At 45.5% G+C, this 20,452-nt stretch overlaps 1 protein-coding gene across 1 annotated transcript in view; it reads left to right on the top strand.

Annotated features, from left to right (window-relative positions):
* Window positions 1-706: 706 nt before the first annotated feature.
* The window catches only part of LOC311098715 (adenylate cyclase type 1-like), a gene marked incomplete at both ends in the record, with an annotated part of 77,503 nt that continues 57,757 nt past the window's right edge, over window positions 707-20,452 (top strand). Inside the window, 3 exons of the mRNA XM_084139253.1 lie at window positions 707-1,315; window positions 5,821-5,970; window positions 6,401-6,519. Coding sequence (XP_083995379.1) covers window positions 707-1,315; window positions 5,821-5,970; window positions 6,401-6,519 — 878 coding nt within the window. The remainder of the gene's footprint in view (window positions 1,316-5,820; window positions 5,971-6,400; window positions 6,520-20,452) is intronic.

Below are 20,452 nucleotides of genomic sequence, written 5' to 3' on the forward strand. Positions count from 1 at the left end.
AAAATGCATATCATTTTATAGTGCAATACAACAGTTATACAGCAATTATGTTATTCATAGGCCTGTAGCTGATACATGTTATACACAGTCATTAATTGTGTTCTATTCATAGGCCCCTAAGTGCCATACCTGTTTTCATTTGTATACATAAAACTCAGTAGTCTACTTTAGTTTGTGCAAATTCAATTCTTTAAGATATATTCGAGATACTTCTCTGACTGAAACCTACAGTAAATAGGCTACAGTATAGCCCACTAAGCCCAGATAAAGATAGTTATTTACTCTGTGTGGGGACTATAGTGCTAGCTACCTCTCAAGTCTCTGTTCTGTTGAGTTCCTGAGACGTGTCTTATCTCCACTTCATAATGCGCAGGCGTGATCCAATCTAAGCCTCGCGAAAAGCTGTTAGATTCAGAATTCAACCGTCGTGTGCTCGACTCTGTTTCCACACTGTTTTCCTCGCCCGAGTTAAACAAAATCCGCGGACAGCCTACTTTTTGGAGTCTTCCTCAAGGGGAGAAAATGCTTGCACGTTTCCTTGGTGACTGATCTCCACGAACAACATATTTCAACCTGTGGATACTGCGTGGCGTGCGCCAGTTTTCCAGCCATAGGGATCCGGGACGCTCTCCCTTCTAGCCGGCTGCGTGCTTGATTGTTTCCCGGTGTCGGTCTGTGGCGCGCTGTGTGGTCCAGTGTCTCGTTTATGAATGGCCCTGACATGGAGGAAATTCCGTTTCAGAAAGTCAAAACCCGGCGGAAGAAAAGCCACTGTCCACCCGGCGTCCCTCTAACTACCATTGCCTGCGAGGACGAGTTCGACTGTAAGGAGCTGGAGTCTCTGTTTCAGAATTACAACCTAAAGCTGGAGCAGACGTCCACTCTCAAAGCCCTGGCGGTGCTCATCATCATGGCATCGACGCTGGCCGTGGTGGAGTTGCTTTCCGGGCCCAATCTGACCATACCCAAGGGGTCCCATCCGGTCCACTGTATCGTCTTCGTATCCCTCTTCATTGTCACCAACGTCAAATACCTGCAGGTGACCCAGCTCCAGCAGATCGTCAACCTGACCTTGCTCTTCAGCTTCACCTTCTCGTTCCTCTGCTGTCCCTTCTCCCTCGGAGCGGTGGGCCTGGAGCCCCCGACCAATCCGGAGCAGGGCATGTGGCAGCTCATGCTGGTTACATTCGTCGCCTACTCGCTCCTGCCCGTGCGGACTCTGTTAGCAGTAGTGTTTGGAATAATGATTGCCATCTCTCATATAATTGTGACAGCGACATCGGTGACAGTCAAGACGCAGAAATTATGGAGAACGGTAAGTAGGTGCATATTAATTTGTATGCGTGTATACATAGTTAACCACCAGGCTAGGCTGTTCAAGGCATGGGTAAAGGCTTTTGTGAAGAACGGATAAGGGAAAACATCGGCGAGAGGAAGCAATTAATAGGTTTATGTCAATATGAAGTTCAGCACCGTCAAACTGGACAGCGATTGGCGGCGCTCACTTCATACGTTTACATTTTAGTCATTTAGCAGACGCTCTTATCCACAGCGACTTACAGTAGTGAGTGCATACATTTTCATACTGGTCCCCCGTGGGAATGGAACCCACAACCCTGGTGTTGCAGGTGCCATGCTCTACCAAGTGAGCCACACCGCACTACAATGTCTCGCTTGTGGAAGACATACACATTTTAATTCTTAAATTAAATGTTTCGGTTTATATCTGTAATGGCCTAGATTTATGTAGAATAGAAAGATCTGTGAAATCAAGACATGCAGTTTTTTTTTTTATATAACGAGCGCGTGCTGGATGTAGGCCCAAGTAGGCTGGTAGAAAGTGCAAGGCTGTGCGAGATGACGCACGGAGAGGTGCTCAGTAGCTCAATCTAAACTCGGACTTCAATGACGTGTGGCAGATTTTGATAACCACTACAGACAGGAGAGCAGAGGGGTATCCTACGAAGCAGGTTTGAGGTGGTCAACTCGGGATAAACTGTCATACGAAACCGTCTCACCTTTTAGCCAGTTACATTTCTATGGCAACGAATCCTTCAAAACGAACCTGCTCCGGGACAGGCCAACTCACGGCTAACTTAACATGAATGAAAAGACTGAGCCACGAGTTAAGGACCAATGAAATCAGATTCCCTCCCTCTTGCAAAGATTGCGGTATAGTCAGTGCAAGTGCTGTTGGACACATGAGCACACACTCTCCACATGGATGCCCCAGCACAGCCCACTGTCAATGTGGACCCCCAGGTACTTGTATGAGTTCACCTGCTCAATGTTCTGTTTACCACTGTGTAGCACTGACTCGTCCATGGATTGATGTTTCAGCATTGTCTCAATGAAGCGTTCGGCGTTCGACTAGCCATGTGCTCAGTTACAAGCCTGCTAGAGTTACGCGTTGAACACACCGACTGAGCTTTTGCGCAAAATAGTATGCAGCGTCATCTAGATATGTGTGCAACAAAAGTTCAACATTTACCTTCTGCTACCATTTCTGTCAACCCGTTCATGCATACAGTTTGACGCATACGTTCGATAAATCCAACGTATGCACCACACAGAACGCACTAGAACTGCCTCTGAAACGCAATGCTGCAAGGCAAACGCAGCGGTCCATTGGAAATGAATGTACTTCCGGTGTACCAAAACGCAATGATACAGTCGTTGTGTTAGAAGCGTTAGCGGGAGGCTGATGAGCAATATCCACCGTCGTAGTACGGATGAATCCTGAGCTGAAATGTGAAGCTGAAGCTGGTTAGCTTTAGAAAACCCTGAGTAGATCTAGCTTGCTTCGTGGGATACCCCTCTGGTCAGTCAAAGCATAAGCCGGCTTTCCATGTTGACATTGCTTCAGATGTAGTCTAATAACCTGATTTCACTGAGGTGGGGGGACATAGAAATAGCCTATAGAGCTGTGTCTGTCTCACAACATTGACTTCAAAATAGCCTGTTTGACTGATATGGCTTGGGTCTATGGTATGAATATCAATGTAAAACACGACATGGGAATAGGGATCATCAATGAAAACACACTCCCATTCAAATGTACCATTACCTATTTACAAATTGCAACTGCCTATGTCAATTATAAAAACACAGAGCACATTATCTGAAAATGGAAAGCCACCTCACTTATTATAGTTGTTCTGAAGCACATCCGAGATTTACTGGAATCTCACCTTTGAGATCAAGTGATCAGCCGCCATATGTCTGATGGAAAATCAAGCTAATATGAGAGTGTATGTCTAATAATATGACCCAACCTCATATCATCCTACACCGCCAACACAGAGTGAAACAAAACAAACAGGACCACACAGAGAGAGCAGACAGACAGTGTTCAGACAGGGTTCACATATGCCTCTGTTTCATAGGGAATATCTGGTCCACTTAGGCCTCAGAGGATGAGGGTAAAAAGTCCTTGATGCAGAACCAAAGTAGGCCATGGTTGAGGACCTGAACCAGATACCAGACAACCAGACAGTTAAATAAAGGACAAGGCAAAGCCAGATAAGTTATTTCAGGACAGAAATACCTAAAATGTCTTGACAGTCTCAACATGTGTTTTTTTTTCTCTCTCTCTCTCTCTCTTACTCTGTTATGGATAGGTTGAGCTCTATCAAATCAGCTCTAGTCTTCACCTTACAGGTTAAGGTTGTGTGTGGTTTTTGTGGGTTTGTTTTTAGCATGTGGCCTATAATATCTCAGGCCTGTAGCCTATAGGTGGGCCAGGAAGACAGTGTGTAAAGAACAGTGCCAGCAGTAGCAGAGTACGGCCTGGGGAGGGAAAGCTAATCCCTTCATCCTGAAGATGAGCTCAGTGGTGTGACCCTACAGGAGCTATAGGCCACCTTCTCTTCAGATGTCTATGTGTGGTGTAAACAAACCAATAATAGCCATGCCTCGTCTCAGTCAGAGAGAGAAGGACTTAGGTTAGATTCTTTCTTTCCCCTCTCCTGATTAGTCACTGCAGCCTTTATTTAGCTGACTTCTGTTATAAGAGTCCACCAACACACTGACGGATATTTGAGGGTCGTCGTCTGCATGGTAGTCTTGTGAGACCATGGATTTCTTGTGAGACCATGTATTGCTCCTGGTGAGGAAGGCTGGCTGACATTATACAGAGTTTTAATGGACTAGTGTGTGTGTGTGTGTGTGTGTATTTGTCTGTGTGTACTTCTGTGTACAGGCCTTGTTTTGTTGTTGTAAAGGTCACACTGTGCCAGGACCAGTCATGCCCAGCCACATGGAAAACACTCACTGTTCCAGCCTCTGTTGTTCTCTCCTACATGTCTTATGATCGGCTGGAAGCACAGCTCACTTTGTAGACCCCTCTGTGATGTTGGTTAAACTATATACACACACACACACACAAACACACACTCATACACACACACACACATACACACACACACACACACACATACTGATTGATTGATTCCAAATATGTAATGGCACAAGACAAAACAAATACTTTATTTTTGGCTTCAAAATAATGTTTGTGAATGTACAGTACAGCTCTTCTCTCTTCCTATATCTATACAGTGCATCAGTCTGTTAGTGTGCTATGTGTTTAGGCCAGATGGTTTCTGATACCTCAGCTTCACCTGGCCCTTCATGCGTTAAAGGGGCAATCTGCAGTTCAAATAATAACAAAGAGGACAGAGCTATTCATTGACAGAGCTATGGATACATGGACTGACCATCCATGAGATCAAAATTATAGTTGTAACGATGTTTTGAGGCTGTACAGTGCTTGTTTTCAATTACATTGTTTACAAACAAAGGGGTAAAACAAGCTTATATTTGGGGATCTGATGGGATAAGACAATTGAACTAAGTTCATGAAAAATTTATGAGTTATGTTCTTAAAAAATCTATGGGTATATATTGTGAATTTAAAAGTCAAAAAATTGATGTAGCAATCACAGATTTCCCCTTTAAAGATATAATGTAACCGCAACATACAGGTAACTATCGAAATAAAGGAAACACCTAAATGAAGTTTCTTAATAGGGCGTTGGTCCACCACGAGCCAGAACAGCTTCAATGCACCTTGGCATAGTTTCTACAAGTGTCTGGAACTCTATTGGAGGGATGCGACACCATTCTTCCATGAGAAATTCCATCATTTGGTGTTTTGTTGATGGTGGTGGAAAACGTTGTCACAGGCGCCGCTCCAGAATCTCCCATAAGTGTTCAATTGGGTTGAGATCTGGTGACTGAGACCGCCATGGCATATGGTTTACATCGTTTTCATGCTCATCAAACTATTCAGTGACCACTCGTGCCCTGTGGATGGGGGCGTTGTCATCCTATGTGGGCATAGCCATGGTAGCCAAAATACTGGCCAAAATAATGGCCTGCCCAACATTTTTATACATGACCCTGAGCATGATTAGATGTTAATTGCTTAATTAACTCTGGAACCACACCTGTGTAGAAGCACCTGCTTTCAATATACTTTGTATCCCTCATTACTCAAGTTTTTCCAGTATTTTAGCAGTTACCTGGATGTTCTGTCAGAAAAGTTTGGCTTTAACAATATGACAGGGGTAGCTAGCTACCTGTCAAAGTATAGTTTCACTATCACCATACTGTATGTACTTTGCCCAAGTATCATACATGTATTTGCTATTTAAGACAGTCTTGCCTTGAGAACGTAGTCCTATGTAGTTCAGTTGGTGAGAGCATGGCACTAGCAACACTAAGGTCATACGTTCAATTTCTGCAGGGATCCTATGTCACTTTGGATAAAAGCATATGCTAAGTGTATAATGTTGTGGTGCTTGTTGTTTGTGCTTGTAGCTGGTGGCCAACACGGTGCTGTTTACCAGTGTGAACCTGTCTGGATTGTTTGTGCGCATCCTGACTGAGCGAGCCCAAAGGAAGGCTTTCCTACAGGCACGCAACTGCATCGAGGAGAGGCTACGCATGGAGGATGAGAATGAGAAACAAGTACAAACACATGCACACACACACACATTACTAGAAGGCATAAGGTTAAAATCATGTGTATGATGGCTCATTTATGCATGGCTCCTTTCTTTCCCCAATTTTCTATTTTTTTTTTGTCACACCTGGTGACTCATTTACACACTTTCAATTCTGTTTGATACACCACCTTTTTGTCTCTCACTTTTCTTATCTGCACCACCACCAACACTCTCCTCTCATATTCTCAAGTCTGATTAAGTATAACTCTCTTTCCTTCTCCTCGCTCTGTTTTGTTTGTTTGTTTGTTTGTTTCTTTATTTTCTTTTAACCTTCTTACTTTCTCTCTCTCTCTCTCTCTCTCTCTCTCTCTCTCTCTCTCTCTCTCTCTCTCTCTCTCTCTCTCTCTCTCTCTCTCTCTCTCTCTCTCTCTCTCTCTCACCCACACATACAGGAGCGCCTTCTGATGAGTTTGTTGCCGAGGAACGTGGCAATGGAGATGAAAGAAGACTTCCTGAAGCCTCCTGAAAGGATCTTCCACAAGATCTACATCCAACGCCACGACAACGTCAGGTAGGACACCCACCCAAACTCCCAACCCAGCATCAGGGCAAGAAACTTGGCATTAGTTAGTGCCAATGATCATTTAAAACAACTCGCATCTCCCCACACACATCGCCTACGCCCTCTTTGACTCATTTAGCCAAGAATTAACAGACTGAGACATTTTCTCCTCTTAGTCATTTTCTACTAAAGGCATAAATACTGTCTGGTTGTGTTATAATATTTCCACAAAAGGAAACAGCAGAATTTTACCAAACATGCCCTGTGGATGTAGCTAAACTCAGAGATAGAGAGAGAGCAACGCAATCTAACATTACAGTAGAGTGCTTTGTCCCAGAAAGACCCTGCATCCAAATCCATCATTAATGCAGAATGGCGATTGATTTTAATATCATTCCTTGCTGTGTTTTATGTATTACTGTGAAATATACCCCCTATCCAAATCAAGGTCACTTGCATAATATTATATTGGGTTTCTAAATAGCGTAGTTCCATCATCCATTCAGTGCCTTGCTTACGGCTACACTGTCCCTCATAGGATTAGAACCGGCAAGTTTTGGTTCCGGGGGCGAAATTCTAAACAGTTTTTCACAATAATAAACGAACGACGTGAGTTGTAGTGAACGCTCCCCCAACCCCAACTCATGCCAAGGTCAGGATGCCGCCATGTTTTGGCCGGACCGAGGGCACTATGGGTGAGCATGACAACTTCTGGGAGCGTCACATCTTACTGGTTCCCCGGGGAAGGGAAACATGGCCTGGGGAGTCATGGTTCCTCTAGGTTCCAGTAAAAGGTGGATTAAGCAACGCTCAGTGAGCAGTAGACTCCTCCGGCACTTAAGCAATATCCTGCCTTGGATGCCAAACCAAGCACCCTACTGGCTGAGCTCACCTTCTCACGCTCAGTGTCCTCTAGAATAGAGCTTTAAACTCCAGTTAGAAGAGAATCATATCACCTGCTCACTCTGTCTCCTCTAGAATAGAGCTTTAAACTACAGTTAAAATAACCTCATACAACTAGCAATCCACTATACCATTACCAGTGGATTTAAAGATGCATGTATGAGTTGGGATGCTGTTGGGTTTGCTAGAGGGTTTGCTATTGTAATGGTTAAGTTGGCATTGAGCAGAGCTTCTTGTGAGCAGACAGAGAGGAATTGTCTCAGTCAGTTGTGGGTGTCAGTGTTTGACAAAAGTCATTAGCTTGCACAGAATGTTACCGGCCGACACACTGTGGTTTCGCTAGAGGGGGACCAGCGATTCACTGAGTGCTTCTTTATGGACTTCAGTATCTCTTCCACATCCAGATAACTTTTTTGGAGTCCTCTCTTCCCCTTCCTGTCTCCATGCCTCCCTCCCTCCCTGTCCAGTAAACAAACTGCCAGTGATCAATTAGAGGTAGTGTTTGTGGGCGGATCTGCTTTCATATGATTAACCAGCTTTGATGTCTAATTAATTTGTTTACTCCTTCCCCCCGTCCCCTCTCTCCATCTCTCTCTCCCCCCGCCCACTCTCTCCATCTCTCTCTCCCCCCGCCCACTCTCTCCATCTCACTCTCTCATCTCTATCCCCCCGCCCCCTCTCTCCATCTCTCTCTCCCCCGCCCCCTCTCCATCTCTCTCCCCCGCCCCCTCTCCATCTCTCTCCCCCCGCCCCCTCTCTCCATCTCTCTCCCCCCGCCCCCTCTCTCCATCTCTCTCCCCCCGCCCCCTCTCTCCATCTCTCTCTCCCCCGCCCCCTCTCTCCATCTCTCTCTTCCCGCCCCCTCTCTCCATATCACTGTCCCCCGTCTCCATCTCCCTCTCTCCATCTCACTCTCCCCCGTACCCTCTCTCAATCTCTCTCTCCCCCCGCCCCCTCTCTCTCCCCCCGCCCCCTCTCTCCATCTCTCTCCCCTCTGCCCCCTCTCTCAATCTCTCTCTCTGCCCACCCCCTCTCTCCATCTCTCTCTCCGCCCACCCCCTCTCTCCATCTCTCTCTCCGCCCGCCCCCTCTCTCCATCTCTCTCTCCCCCGCCCCCTCTCTCCATCTCTCGCCCCCCGCCCCCTCTCTCCATCTCTCGCCCCCTCTCTCCATCTCTCTCCCCCTGCCCCCTCTCTCCATCTCTCTCTCCCACCGCCCCCTCTCTCAATCTCACTCTCCCCCGTCCCCTCTCTCCATCTCACTCAATTCAATTTCAATTTCAATTTAAGGGCTTTATTGGCATGGGAAACATATGTTTAATAAACAAAAGTGAAATAAACAATAAACATTTTTACAGTAAACATTACACAAATGTCATATTATGTGCAAATAGTTAAAGTATAAAAGGGAAAATAACTCGCCCCCTCTCTCCATCTCACTCTCCCCCTGCCCCCTCTCTCCATCTCACTCTCCCCCTGCCCCCTCTCTCCATCTCACTCTCCCCCTGCCCCCTCTCTCCATCTCACTCTCCCCCTGCCCCCTCTCTCCATCTCACTCTCCCCCTGCCCCCTCTCTCCATCTCACTCTCACCCTGCCCCCTCTCTCTATCTCACTCTCCCCCTGCCCCCTCTCTCCATCTCACTCTCCCCCTGCCCCCTCTCTCCATCTCACTCTCACCCTGCCCCTCTCTCTCTCCCTCCCTCTCTATCACCCCCCCGCCCCCTCTCTCCATCTCTCTCTCACCCCCCGCCCCCTCTCTCCATCTCTCTCCCCCCACCCCCTCTATCCATCTCTCCATCTCTCTCTCTCCCCCCTCTCTCTTCCTTTATGTTGAGGCGTGAGGTGGGAAGTTTGCTTAGTCTCGGCATTAAGCCTCTGCAGTGGAGACTAAACTGTATTGCATAAATTAGTGTGTGTGTGGTGGTTAAGCATGGACACATCTCAATGGAGTGCTCCTGATTGCTCTACGCCTCTCACTGCACCAAAGGGCTTTGCCGTAGGCCTTATTCACATGCAGTTAGTGCCCACTGACGATCCATTGAAAGAGATCCAAGCCTATTGCAGGGGGTGGATGATAGGATTTGGGTGGGCAGTAACTGCAAAGTAAACACTGTTACAGTAGTTTAGTCAATACTTTGTTGTTATGTTCCACAACTGTGGACATTATTTGATTTAAAATAAATCAGATCATTAACCCTCACACTACCAACATATTTTACATACTGTACATAGATTACCAACTGGGGTCATTTTGACCCTCAAGTAGAAACTTTTGGAACTTATTTACATTTACGTCATTTAGCAGACGCTCTTATCCAGAGCGACTTACAAATTGGTGCATTCACCTTATGATAGCCAGTGGGACAAGCACTTTACAAATATTTTTTGTTTTTTTGGGGGGTGGGGTGGGGGAAGGATTACTTTTATACTATCCCAGGTATTCCTTAAAGAGGTAGGGTTTCAAGTGTCTCCGGAAGGTGGTCAGTGACTCCACTGTCCTGGCGTCGTGAGGGAGCTTGTTCCACCATTGGGGTGCCAGAGCAGCGAACAGTTTTGACTGGGCTGAGCGGGAACTGTGCTTCCGCAGAGGTAGGGGGACCAGCAGGCCAGAGGTGGAAGAACGCAATGCCCTCGTTTGGGTGTAGGGACCGATCAGAGCCTAAAGGTAAGGAGGTGCCGTTACCCTCACAGCTCTATAGGCAAGCACCATGGTCTTGTAGCAGATGCGAGCTTCAACTGGAAGCCAGTGGAGTGTGCGGAGGAGCGGGGTGACGCGAGAGAACTTGGGAAGGTTGAACACCAGATGGGCTGCAGCGTTCTGGATGAGTTGTAGGGGTTTAATGGCACAGGCAGGGAGCTCAGCCAACTGCGAGTTGCAGTAATCCAGACGGGAGATGACAAGTGCCTGGGTTAGGACCTGTGCCGCTTCCTGTGTAAGGCAGGGTCGTACTCTGTGAATGTTGTAGAGCATGAATATACAGGATCGGGTCACCGCTTTGATGTTAGCGGAGAACGACAGGGTGTTGTCCAGGGTCACGCCAAGGTTCTTTGCACTCTGGGAGGAGGACACAATGGAGTTGTCAACCGTGATGGCGAGATCATGGAGCGGGCAGTCCTTCCCCGGGAGGAAGAGCAGCTCCGTCTTGCCGAGGTTCAGCTTGAGGTGGTGATCCGACATCCACACTGATATGTCTGCCAGACATGCAGAGATGCGATTCGCCACCTGTTTATCAGAAGGGGGAAAGGAGAAGATGAATTGTGTGTCGTCTGCGTAGCAATGATAGGAGAGACCATGTGAGGATATGACAGAGCCAAGTGACTTGGTGTATAGAGAGAATAGGAGAGGGCCTAGAACTGAGCCCTGGGGGACACCAGTGGTGAGAGCACGTGGTGCGGAGACAGATTCTCGCCACGCCACCTGGTAGGAGCGACCTGTCAGGTAGGACGCAATCCAAGAGTGAGCCGCGCCGGAGATGCCCAACTCGGAGAGGGTGGAGAGGAGGATCTGATGGTTCACAGTATCAAAGGCAGCAGATAGGTCTAGAAGGATGAGAGCAGAGGAGAGAGAGTTAGCTTTAGCAGTGCGGAGAGCCTCCGTGACACAGAGAAGAGCAGTCTCAATTGAATGACCAGTCTTGAAAGCTGACTGGTTTGGATCAAGAAGGTAATTCTGAGAGAGATAGCAGGAGAGTTGGCTATAGACGGCACGCTCAAGAGTTTTGGAGAGAAAAGAAAGAAGGGATACTGGTCTGTAGTTGTTGACATCGGAGGGATCGAGTGTAGGTTTTTTGAGGAGGGGTGCAACTCTCGCTTTCTTGAAGATGGAAGGGACATAGCCAGCGGACAAGGATGAGTTGATGAGCGAGGTGAGGTAAGGGAGAAGGTCTCCGGAAATGGTCTGGAGAAGAGAGGAGGGGATCGGGTCAAGCGGGCAGGTTGTTGGGCGGCCGGCCGTCACAAGTCGTAAGATTTCATCTGGAGAAAGAGGGGAGAAAGAAGTCAAAGCATAGGGTAGGGCAGTGTGAACAGGACCAGCGGTGTCATTTGACTTAATAAATGAGGATCGGATGTCGTCAACCTTCTTTTCAAAATGGTTGACTTAGTCATCCACAGAGAGGGAGGAGGGAGGAGGAGGAGGATTCAGCAGGGAGGAGAAGGTGGCAAAGGGTAAGAGGCAGAGGCTTGAAATTTAGAGTGGTAGAACGTGGCTATAGCAGCAGAAACGGAGGAAGAGAATGTAGAGGGGAGGGAGTGGAAAGATGACTGGTCCGCAGGGAGTCTAGTTTTCCTCCATTTCCGCTCGGCTGCCCGGAGCCCTGTTCTGTGAGCTCGCAATGAATCGTCAAGCCACGGAGCAGGAGGGGAGGACCGAGCCAGCCGGGAGGATAGGGGACATAGAGAGTCAAAAGATTCAGAGAGGGAGGAGAGGAGGGTTGAGGAGGCAGAATCAGGAGATTGGCGGGAGAAGGATTTAGCAGAGGGAAGAGATGATCGGATGGAAGAGGAGAGAGTAGCGGGAGAGAGAGAGCGACGGTTGCGATGGCACATTACCATCTGAGTAGGGGCAGAGTGAGTAGTGTTGGAGGAGAGCGAGAGAGAAAAGGATACGAAGTAGTGGTCGGAGACTTGGAGGGGAGTTGCAATGAGATTAGTAGAAGAACAGCATCTAGTAAAGATGAGGTCAAGCGTATCGCCTGCCTTGTGAGTAGGGGGGGATGGTGTGAGGGTGAGGTCAAAAGAGGAAAGGAGTGGAAAGGAGGAGGCAGAGAGAAATGAGTCAAAGGCAGACGTAGGGAGATTAAAGTCACCCAGAACTGTGAGGGGTGAGCCATCCTCAGGAAAGGAACTTATCAAGGCGTCAAGCTCATTGATGAACTCTCCAAGGGAACCTGGAGGGCGAAAAATGACAAGGATGTTAAGCTTGAATGGGCTAGTGACTGTGACAGCATGGAATTCAAATGAGGAGATAGACAGATGGGTCAGGGGGAAAAGAGAGAATGTCCACTTGGGAGAGATGAGGATTCCTGTGCCACCGCCGCGCTGACCAGATGCTCTCGGGGTGTGCGAGAATACATGATTAGACGAGGAAAGAGCAGTAGGAGTAGCAGTGTTTTCTGTGGTAATCCATGTTTCTGTCAGCGCCAAGAAGTCGAGGGACTGGAGGGTGGCATAGGCTGAACTTATCAACTTAATTATTATCAAAACATAATTAGACATGTAAATAATGTTGACTGTTATTTTTTGCTAAATTACAATTAATTAGCATATTCTGTTATACAACAACAACAAAAATTCCCTTAAATAATGTGCCGCTTTTTTCCAAAGTACTATCCACATAAGTACTAAAAAGACGATTTACCATAATTTGATTGTAGTATAATTTCTAATAAATAAATACAAATTTGGTCAAAAATGACTGCCATTTAAGGGGCGGTACATCAACATTTTAAATATACTTAATTCTATTGACAAAAAGTGATTCATCCATTGATCCTAAGAGACAATGACCTAAAATATGGCTTGGTTTTCTTTATTTACTTACCCCACAGCCAGCATTATCATTGCTGCTAGTGAAACAAGTTGCACATATCGAATATTGGAGGAATAACCATTTACATTTTAATATACACCACTACAGCACTATGTGTACATTTAGAGGGTAGCTGGTTTCTCTATTACTGTTCTACCAAGTATTCATACCACTGACAGACTTTTATAAGCTGTTTTGACTGCAGCTTAGCATATATGTAAGGTCATTTTGATTTTGTACAAGGTCATACCTAGTTATAACCAGTTATAACAATAGACACCTACATAAGGTGCTCCATCTCTACAGGTGATCTGTCTATCAGGTCAAGATCACTGATACAGGTTCATCTATATGTATAACTTAATCCTGTCTCCAGAGAAACCTGAATTCAAGTAAATTGTTTTTTAGATTTGCCCGAGAATAACTACTTTTCAGAGAATACACACCAGTACAGCTCTCTGTGTAGATTCAGAGTGTATCTGAGTTCTGTATTGCAGCTCTATCAAGTATTTATATTCTTGGCAGGCCTTGTATACCATTAGCCGATTTTTAAATGCACAAAAAGAAGGCAATTTTGGTTTTGTACACAGTCATACAATATGTGGTATAGAAAAGTACAGTCTTAGGTGAGTACATGGGGAGCTATATCTCTGCAGATGATCTGTCTATCTGGACAAAATCACTGATACAGGTCCCCCTCCACCCTCTGGTGGTATAGATAACATGTTAGTATGTCTCCAGAGAAACATTAATACGTGTCACATATCAGTTTGCAAACAATGTATAAACATTTTTTATTTAGTTAATAAAGCTGCATACAAACATGGTCTGTTTTTTGCTTTCTTGATTAAGGCAGCTCCAAAATGCAGGTGTTTCAACCTAGCTCAGTGCTTTCTGTGGTGGTGGGGCAGCAAGCGGAAAATACGGAGCGTAGGGGTTGGTAATGTTCTCTTGTTGCGCCGTGATAGGCTCAGTGTTCTGTCACTCATGGGGACACTACGTCACCGCAAAGTCTACAGGGAGAGATAAAAAATTCAAGCCCCTTGGGTGCTGCCATAGAGTTACATTAGAAGTGCCCATCCAAGAAAGGTCAATGGCCACAGATATAAGGACGTCAAATCACGTTATATCTACTAGCTTTGATTGGACTGATCATGTCAACATCATACTTCCAAAATCTTAGCTAGCAAGCTAGCAACCATCATCATGAATCAAGTCGACAATCTACTGGCAAATCCACAGTGGAGTGGGTGTGTGGTCCAAGTCTGGGTTTAAGGGTCTCTATTCCAAGCTTAAAAGGATAAACATTCAACATTGGCCATGCTGTCAATCGAGCATGACTTCTGCTGCGTTCAAAACAACTGGAAACTCGGAACTGGGAAATCTCAGACTTCAGTGAGTTCAAGACAACTGGGAACTCGTAAAAAAATGAGCTCCGACTGGGAAAATACGTTTTGAACAGTCATCCAACTCGGAATTCCAAGTCGGCAGCTCAGCCTCTTTCTAGAGCGCCGACCTGAAGATCACTGACGTCATGAAATGACCTTGTTTTTTTCAGAGTTCCCAGTTGTCTTGGAAGCACCATAAATCCAGAAAATACCAGACTTTGATGACAATGTTTGATGACAAAATTTGCCCACAAAGGACCGCCACGCTCAAGTGAGCACAGCATAACAAGGTGAGTCCAAAAATGTATTGTAGGCTGCTGCATAAATGATGTATTATGCCAGGGAGATATGTATAGTGTAGCTAAGAAAGTAATACTAAGTGTATGTTGTGTAGTAAGCTGTTAGCTGTTGGTGGTGTACATGTAGCCTATAGCCTGTTTTAGAGAAATGTCATCATCAAATATTGTAAGAGCTTTCATTTTCTGCTTATATGCCCCCTTTATTTATCCTACGGTTCTGACTTGGTGTACAGGGAGAATACTGTAAGAACGGCCCATGTTCTTAATTCTGTCACTGTACATAACACGGTACCCCCATCCTGTTTATTTGTTTAGCCTCAGCCCAAACTTTCGTCGCCATTACCAGTTGTTGTCTTAGCTCTCTCGAATAACACCTGTGATTGCTTTATGCCACTCTCCCATGTCAATATGCCTTGCCTATTGCTGTTCCGGTTAGTTCTTATTATACAATTGAACTGTAGCGCGCCCAGTCCCGCTCAACCAGCCTCAGAGAGCTCCTTTGTCCCACCCCCCATACACGCAGAGACCGGCTCAATCGGTGCCTCCAGTGATGTTATCTCTTTCATCGTTACCCAAGGCTTAGGTTTACCTCCACTGTACTCATATCCTTCCATATCCTTGTCTGTACATAATGCCCTGAATCTATGCTACAACGCCCGGAAATCTGCCCCTTTTATTCTCTGTACCCAATGCACTAGAAGACCAGTTCTTAAAGCCTTTAGCCGTATCCTTATTCTACTCCTGTGTTCCTCTGGTGATGTAGAGGTTAACCCAGGCCCTGTAGCCCCCAGTATCACTCCTACTCCCCAGGCACTATCATTTGTTGACTTCTGTAACCGTAAAAGCCTTGGATTTTTGCATGTTAACATCAGAAGCCTTCTCCCTAAGTTTGAGTTACTCACTGCATTAGCACACTCCACCAACCCTGGTGTTCTAGCAGTGTCTGAATCCTGGCTTAGGAAGACCACCAAAAACTCTGAAATTTCCATCCCCAACTACAACATTTTCCGTCTAGATAGAACTACCAAAGGGGGCGGAGTTAGCCTGCAGAGCTCTTTCATACTATCCAGGTCTGTCACCAAACAGTTTGAGCTTATACTTCTAAAAATCCACCTCTCCAGAAATAAGTCTATCACTGTTGCCACTTGCTACAGACCCCCCTCAGCCCCCAGCTGTGCCCTGAACACCATATGTGAATTGATTGCCCCCCATCTATCGTCAGAGTTCGTACTGCTTGGTGACCTAAACTGGGATATGCTTAACACCCCGACCGTCAGACAATCTAAACTAGATGCCCTCAATCTCACACAAATGATCAAGGAACCTACCAGGTACAACCCTAAATCCATAAACATGGGCACCCTCATAGATATCATCCTGACTAATTTACCCTCTAAATACACCTCCGGTGTCTTCAACCAGGATCTCAGCGATCACTGCCTCATTGCCTGCGTCCGTAATGGATCCGCGGTCAAACGACCACCCCTCATCACTGTAAAACGCTCCCTAAAACACTTCAGCGAGCAGGCCTTTCTAATTGACCTGGCCCGGGTATCCTGGATGGATATTGACCTCATTCCGTCAGTAGAGGATGCCTGGTTGTTCTTTAAAAGTGCTTTCCTCTCCATCTTAAATAAGCATGCCCCATTCAAAAAATTCAGAACTAAGAACAGATATAGCCCCTGGTTCATCCCAGACTTGACTGCCCTTGACCAGCACAAAAACATCCTGTGGCGTACTGCATTAGCATCGAACAGCCCCCGCGATATGCAACTTTTCAGGGAAGTCAGGAACCAATATACACAATCAGTTAGGAAAGCAAAGGCTAGCTTTTTCAAACAGAAATGTGCATCCTGTAGCACTAACTCCAAAAAGTTTTGGGACACTGTAAAGTCCATGGAGAATAAGAGCACCTCCTCCCAGCTGCCCACTGCACTGAGGCTAGGAAACACTGTCAACACCGATAAACCTACGATAATCGAGAATTTCAACAAGCATTTTGATTCGGCTGGCCATTCTTTTCACCTGGCTACCCCTACCCCGGCCACCAGCTCTGCAACTTGCCCATGGCCCCCCGCTTCTCCTTCACCCAAATTCAGATAGCTGATGTTCTGAAAGAGCTGCAAAATCTGGACCCCCTACAAATCAGCTGGGCTAGACAATCTGGACCCTTTCTTTCTAAAATTAGCCGCCGAAATTGTAGCAACCCCTATTACTAGCCTGTTCAACCTCTCTTTAGTATCATCTGAGAACCCCAGAGATTGGAAAGCTGCCGCGGTCATCCCCCTCTTCAAAGGGGGTGACGCTCTAGATCCAAACTGTTACAGACCTATATCCATCCTGCCCTGCCTTTCGAAAGTATTTGAAAGCCAAGTTAACAAACTGATCACCGTCCATTTCGAATCCCACCGTACCTTCTCCGCTATGCAATCTGGTTTCCGAGTTGGTCATGGGTGCACCTCAGCCACGCTAAAGGTCCTAAACGATATTATAACCGCGATCGATAAAAGACAGTACTGTGCAGCTGTCTTCATCGACCTGGCCAAGGCTTTCGACTCTGTCAATCACCGCATTCTTATTGGCAGACTAAATAGCCTTTGTTTCTCAAATGACTGCCTCGCCTGGTTCACCAACTACTTCTCAGATAGAGTTCAATGTGTCAAATCGGAGGGCCTGTTGTCTGGACCTCTGGCAGTCTCTATGGGGGTGCCACAGGGTTCAATTCTCGGGCTGACTCTATTCTCTGTGTATATCAATGATGTCTCTCTTGCTGCTGGTGACTCTCAGATCCACCTCTATGCAGACGACACCATTTTGTATACATCTGGCCCTTCATTGGAGACTGTGTTAACAAACCTCCAAACGAGCTTCAATGCCATACAACACTCCTTCCGTAGCCTCCAACTGCTCTTAAGCGCTAGTAAAACTAAATGCATGCTCTTCAATCGAACGCTGCCTGCACCCACCTGCCCGACTAGAATCACTACTCTCAGCGGGTCTGACTTAGAATATGTGGACAACTACAAATACCTAGGTGTCTGGTTAGACCGTAAACTCTCCTTCCAGACTCACATTAAGCATCTCCAATCCAAAGTTAAATCTAGAATCGGCTTCCTATTTCGCAACAAAGCCTCCTTCACTCATGCTGCCAAACATGCCCTCGTAAAATTGTGCCATCCGTTTTGTCACCAAAGCCCCATATACTACCCACCATTGTGACCTGTACGCTCTCGTTGGCTGGCCCTCACTACATATTCGTCGCCAAACCCACTGGCTCCAGATCATCTATAAATCACTGCTAGGCAAATCCCCGCCTTATCTTAGCTCATTGGTTTCCATAGCAACACCCACCCGTAGTATGCGCTCCAGCAGGTATATCTCACTGGTCATCCCCAAAGCCAACACCTCCTTTTGCCGCCATTCCTTCCAGTTCTCTGCTGCTAATGACTGGAACGAACTGCAAAAATCTCTGAAGCTGGAGACTCTTATCTCCCTCACTAACGTTAAGCATCAGTTGTCAGAGCAGCTTACCGATCACTGCACCTGTACACAGCCCATCTGTAATTAGCCCACCCAACTACCTCATCCCCATATTGTTATTTATTTAGCTCATTTGCACCCCAGTATCTCTATTTGCACATCATCTTCTGCACATCTATCATTCCAGTGTTAATACTAAATTGTAATTATTTTGCACTATGGCCTATTTATTGCCTTACCTCCATAACTTACTACATTTGCACATACTGTATATAGATTTTCTATTGTGTTATTGACTGTATGTTTTGTTTTATCCCATGTGTAACTCTGTGTTGTTTTTATCGCACTGCTTTGCTTTATCTTGGCCAGGTCGCAGTTGTAAATGAGAACTTGTTCTCAACTGGCTTACCTGGTTAAATAAAGGTGAAAAAAAAAAAAGCTAGCTCATTAATGTCTTCATCGAAATAACGGATTGCCGCTCGCCGTCCCCTTATGCCATAGTTTGTACATCTCAATTGTCAGTAGAAGCCACATTTGTTTAAGCAAGTCAGCCATATCAGCTATGTTTTTTTAAGGCAGTAAATGAGGCTGAATTAACTGTTTCTCTGCCAGACAAGGCTCCGCTGATAGCCAGGTGTAGCAGTTGTAAGGATACACTCCATAGTTCTGAAAAGAAAGCTCTGCTGTTGGGACAGCTTTATGTAGGCGCTAATAGTTTGTCGGCACCGTTTGTAACCGTTTTAGTGCAACTAATGTATTGTTTAGTGTTGTGTTGTGTTGTGGAGTGGCTTTGCTGGCAGGCATCTAAAAAATAAAAAAATGTTTGCCCCACCAAGATTGACATACTAAAATCGCCACTGGCAGTATATATCAAATTACTATAGGTGGAATTAGGTGTTTTGGCCTGGGTTTAAAAAAAAAATGTCTATATTGATACATAAACACTAAACAATGATTTTAATTTATTAAGAACAAGTTGATTGACAAAGTCAAATTTGAAGAATTTAATAAACCACCATTGGGCTATGATAGAAAATATGCCTCTGAGGTCAAAATTACCCCAGTCAGTAGTATGAGGGTTAAGGTAGCTTGGATTATTATGATATGGTGCTGGTGTGGGCATGGTGTGGGAAATTACTAAACACTTCAATATTATGCAGTACTAATATCTCCAGCACCAAACCAGTGTCTACATATGTGCAAATGGTGCATTTCTATGATCTGTGGTAAAAAGATAAGAAGAAAGGTCCTAAAAAATGCTTCTCTGTGAAATCAAAGGGTAGGATTAAAAGTAAGAAAAACAGTGATTTTCAAAACCTGCAACGTGTTTCTAGCCAGAGGGAGGGTATTTTCTTGATCCACATGTCACCGCGAATCTCATAGTGTTTGAAAATCACAGTTTTTAAAATGTTGTAACTTTTGATGATGTCATAGGGTAATACTTTTTTGCCGTTATATACAGTATTTCTTCTACATAATGTAGAAATGTGCCATTTTCACATATGTAGACACTTGTTTGGTGCTGGAGATAATGAATATGAGGTTGAAAAGTGGCGGAGTTGCCCTTTTAACTAAGAAAAGCCATAATATGTTACAGACCATAACCACACATGAAATGCAAGCCATAGTGTAATTCTTCTTGATATAGGCATCTGCTTTGTAAACTAGATAATGCAATACTGTGTAGTCTAATTGAATAGATGCTTTCAAATGAGATTGGATTTCTTAATCTCTCAATTTACAGCACATTAATCTGTGCTCGTGTGTCTGTTTCGGTTGCACTGAGGAGAGGGAGAAAATAAGGGAGAGAGTGGTGTGTGCAGAATTATACTGGGAAAGAAAGAGAGGGAAATAGATGCAAAGAAAATTAGGAAAGCAATGCTTCCGAGCTGTTTGCTCGTTTGTGAACTAACAATGTGATAACAGCAAAGAATGCCATCTGCCTCATCCTACCCAAAGAGGCTTGCTTTATCCTTGCAGCCTACAAACCAACCGTCTCTCTCTTTCATAATTTTCCTTCAAGTCGCAAGTAGCTGAATGTTTCAAACCAGAGAAAGAATGTGTAGCCCATGTATCTGATGCTGTCTGGCCAACAAGAGAATGACATTTAGTATGACAAGCCCGTAGCATTAACCCCCTAATGTCGATGTCCGAGCCCCCGAGGATATCTAATTAGCTTAATACAAAAATCCCCATTAAAATCTGTCAGTTTAAGCTAGAGATATCTGTTTGCATTGTATGCGTCTCAATCCACCGCATTCGCCGATGTCGCACTTCCACATCTGCGGTGAAACGTGACAGAGCTGAGCGGTGTTTGTCAGACCATGAGACATCCCGAAATT

The sequence above is a fragment of the Coregonus lavaretus genome, assembly GCF_964263955.1.
Source record: "Coregonus lavaretus genome assembly, chromosome: 23".
NCBI lineage: Eukaryota > Metazoa > Chordata > Actinopteri > Salmoniformes > Salmonidae > Coregonus > Coregonus lavaretus.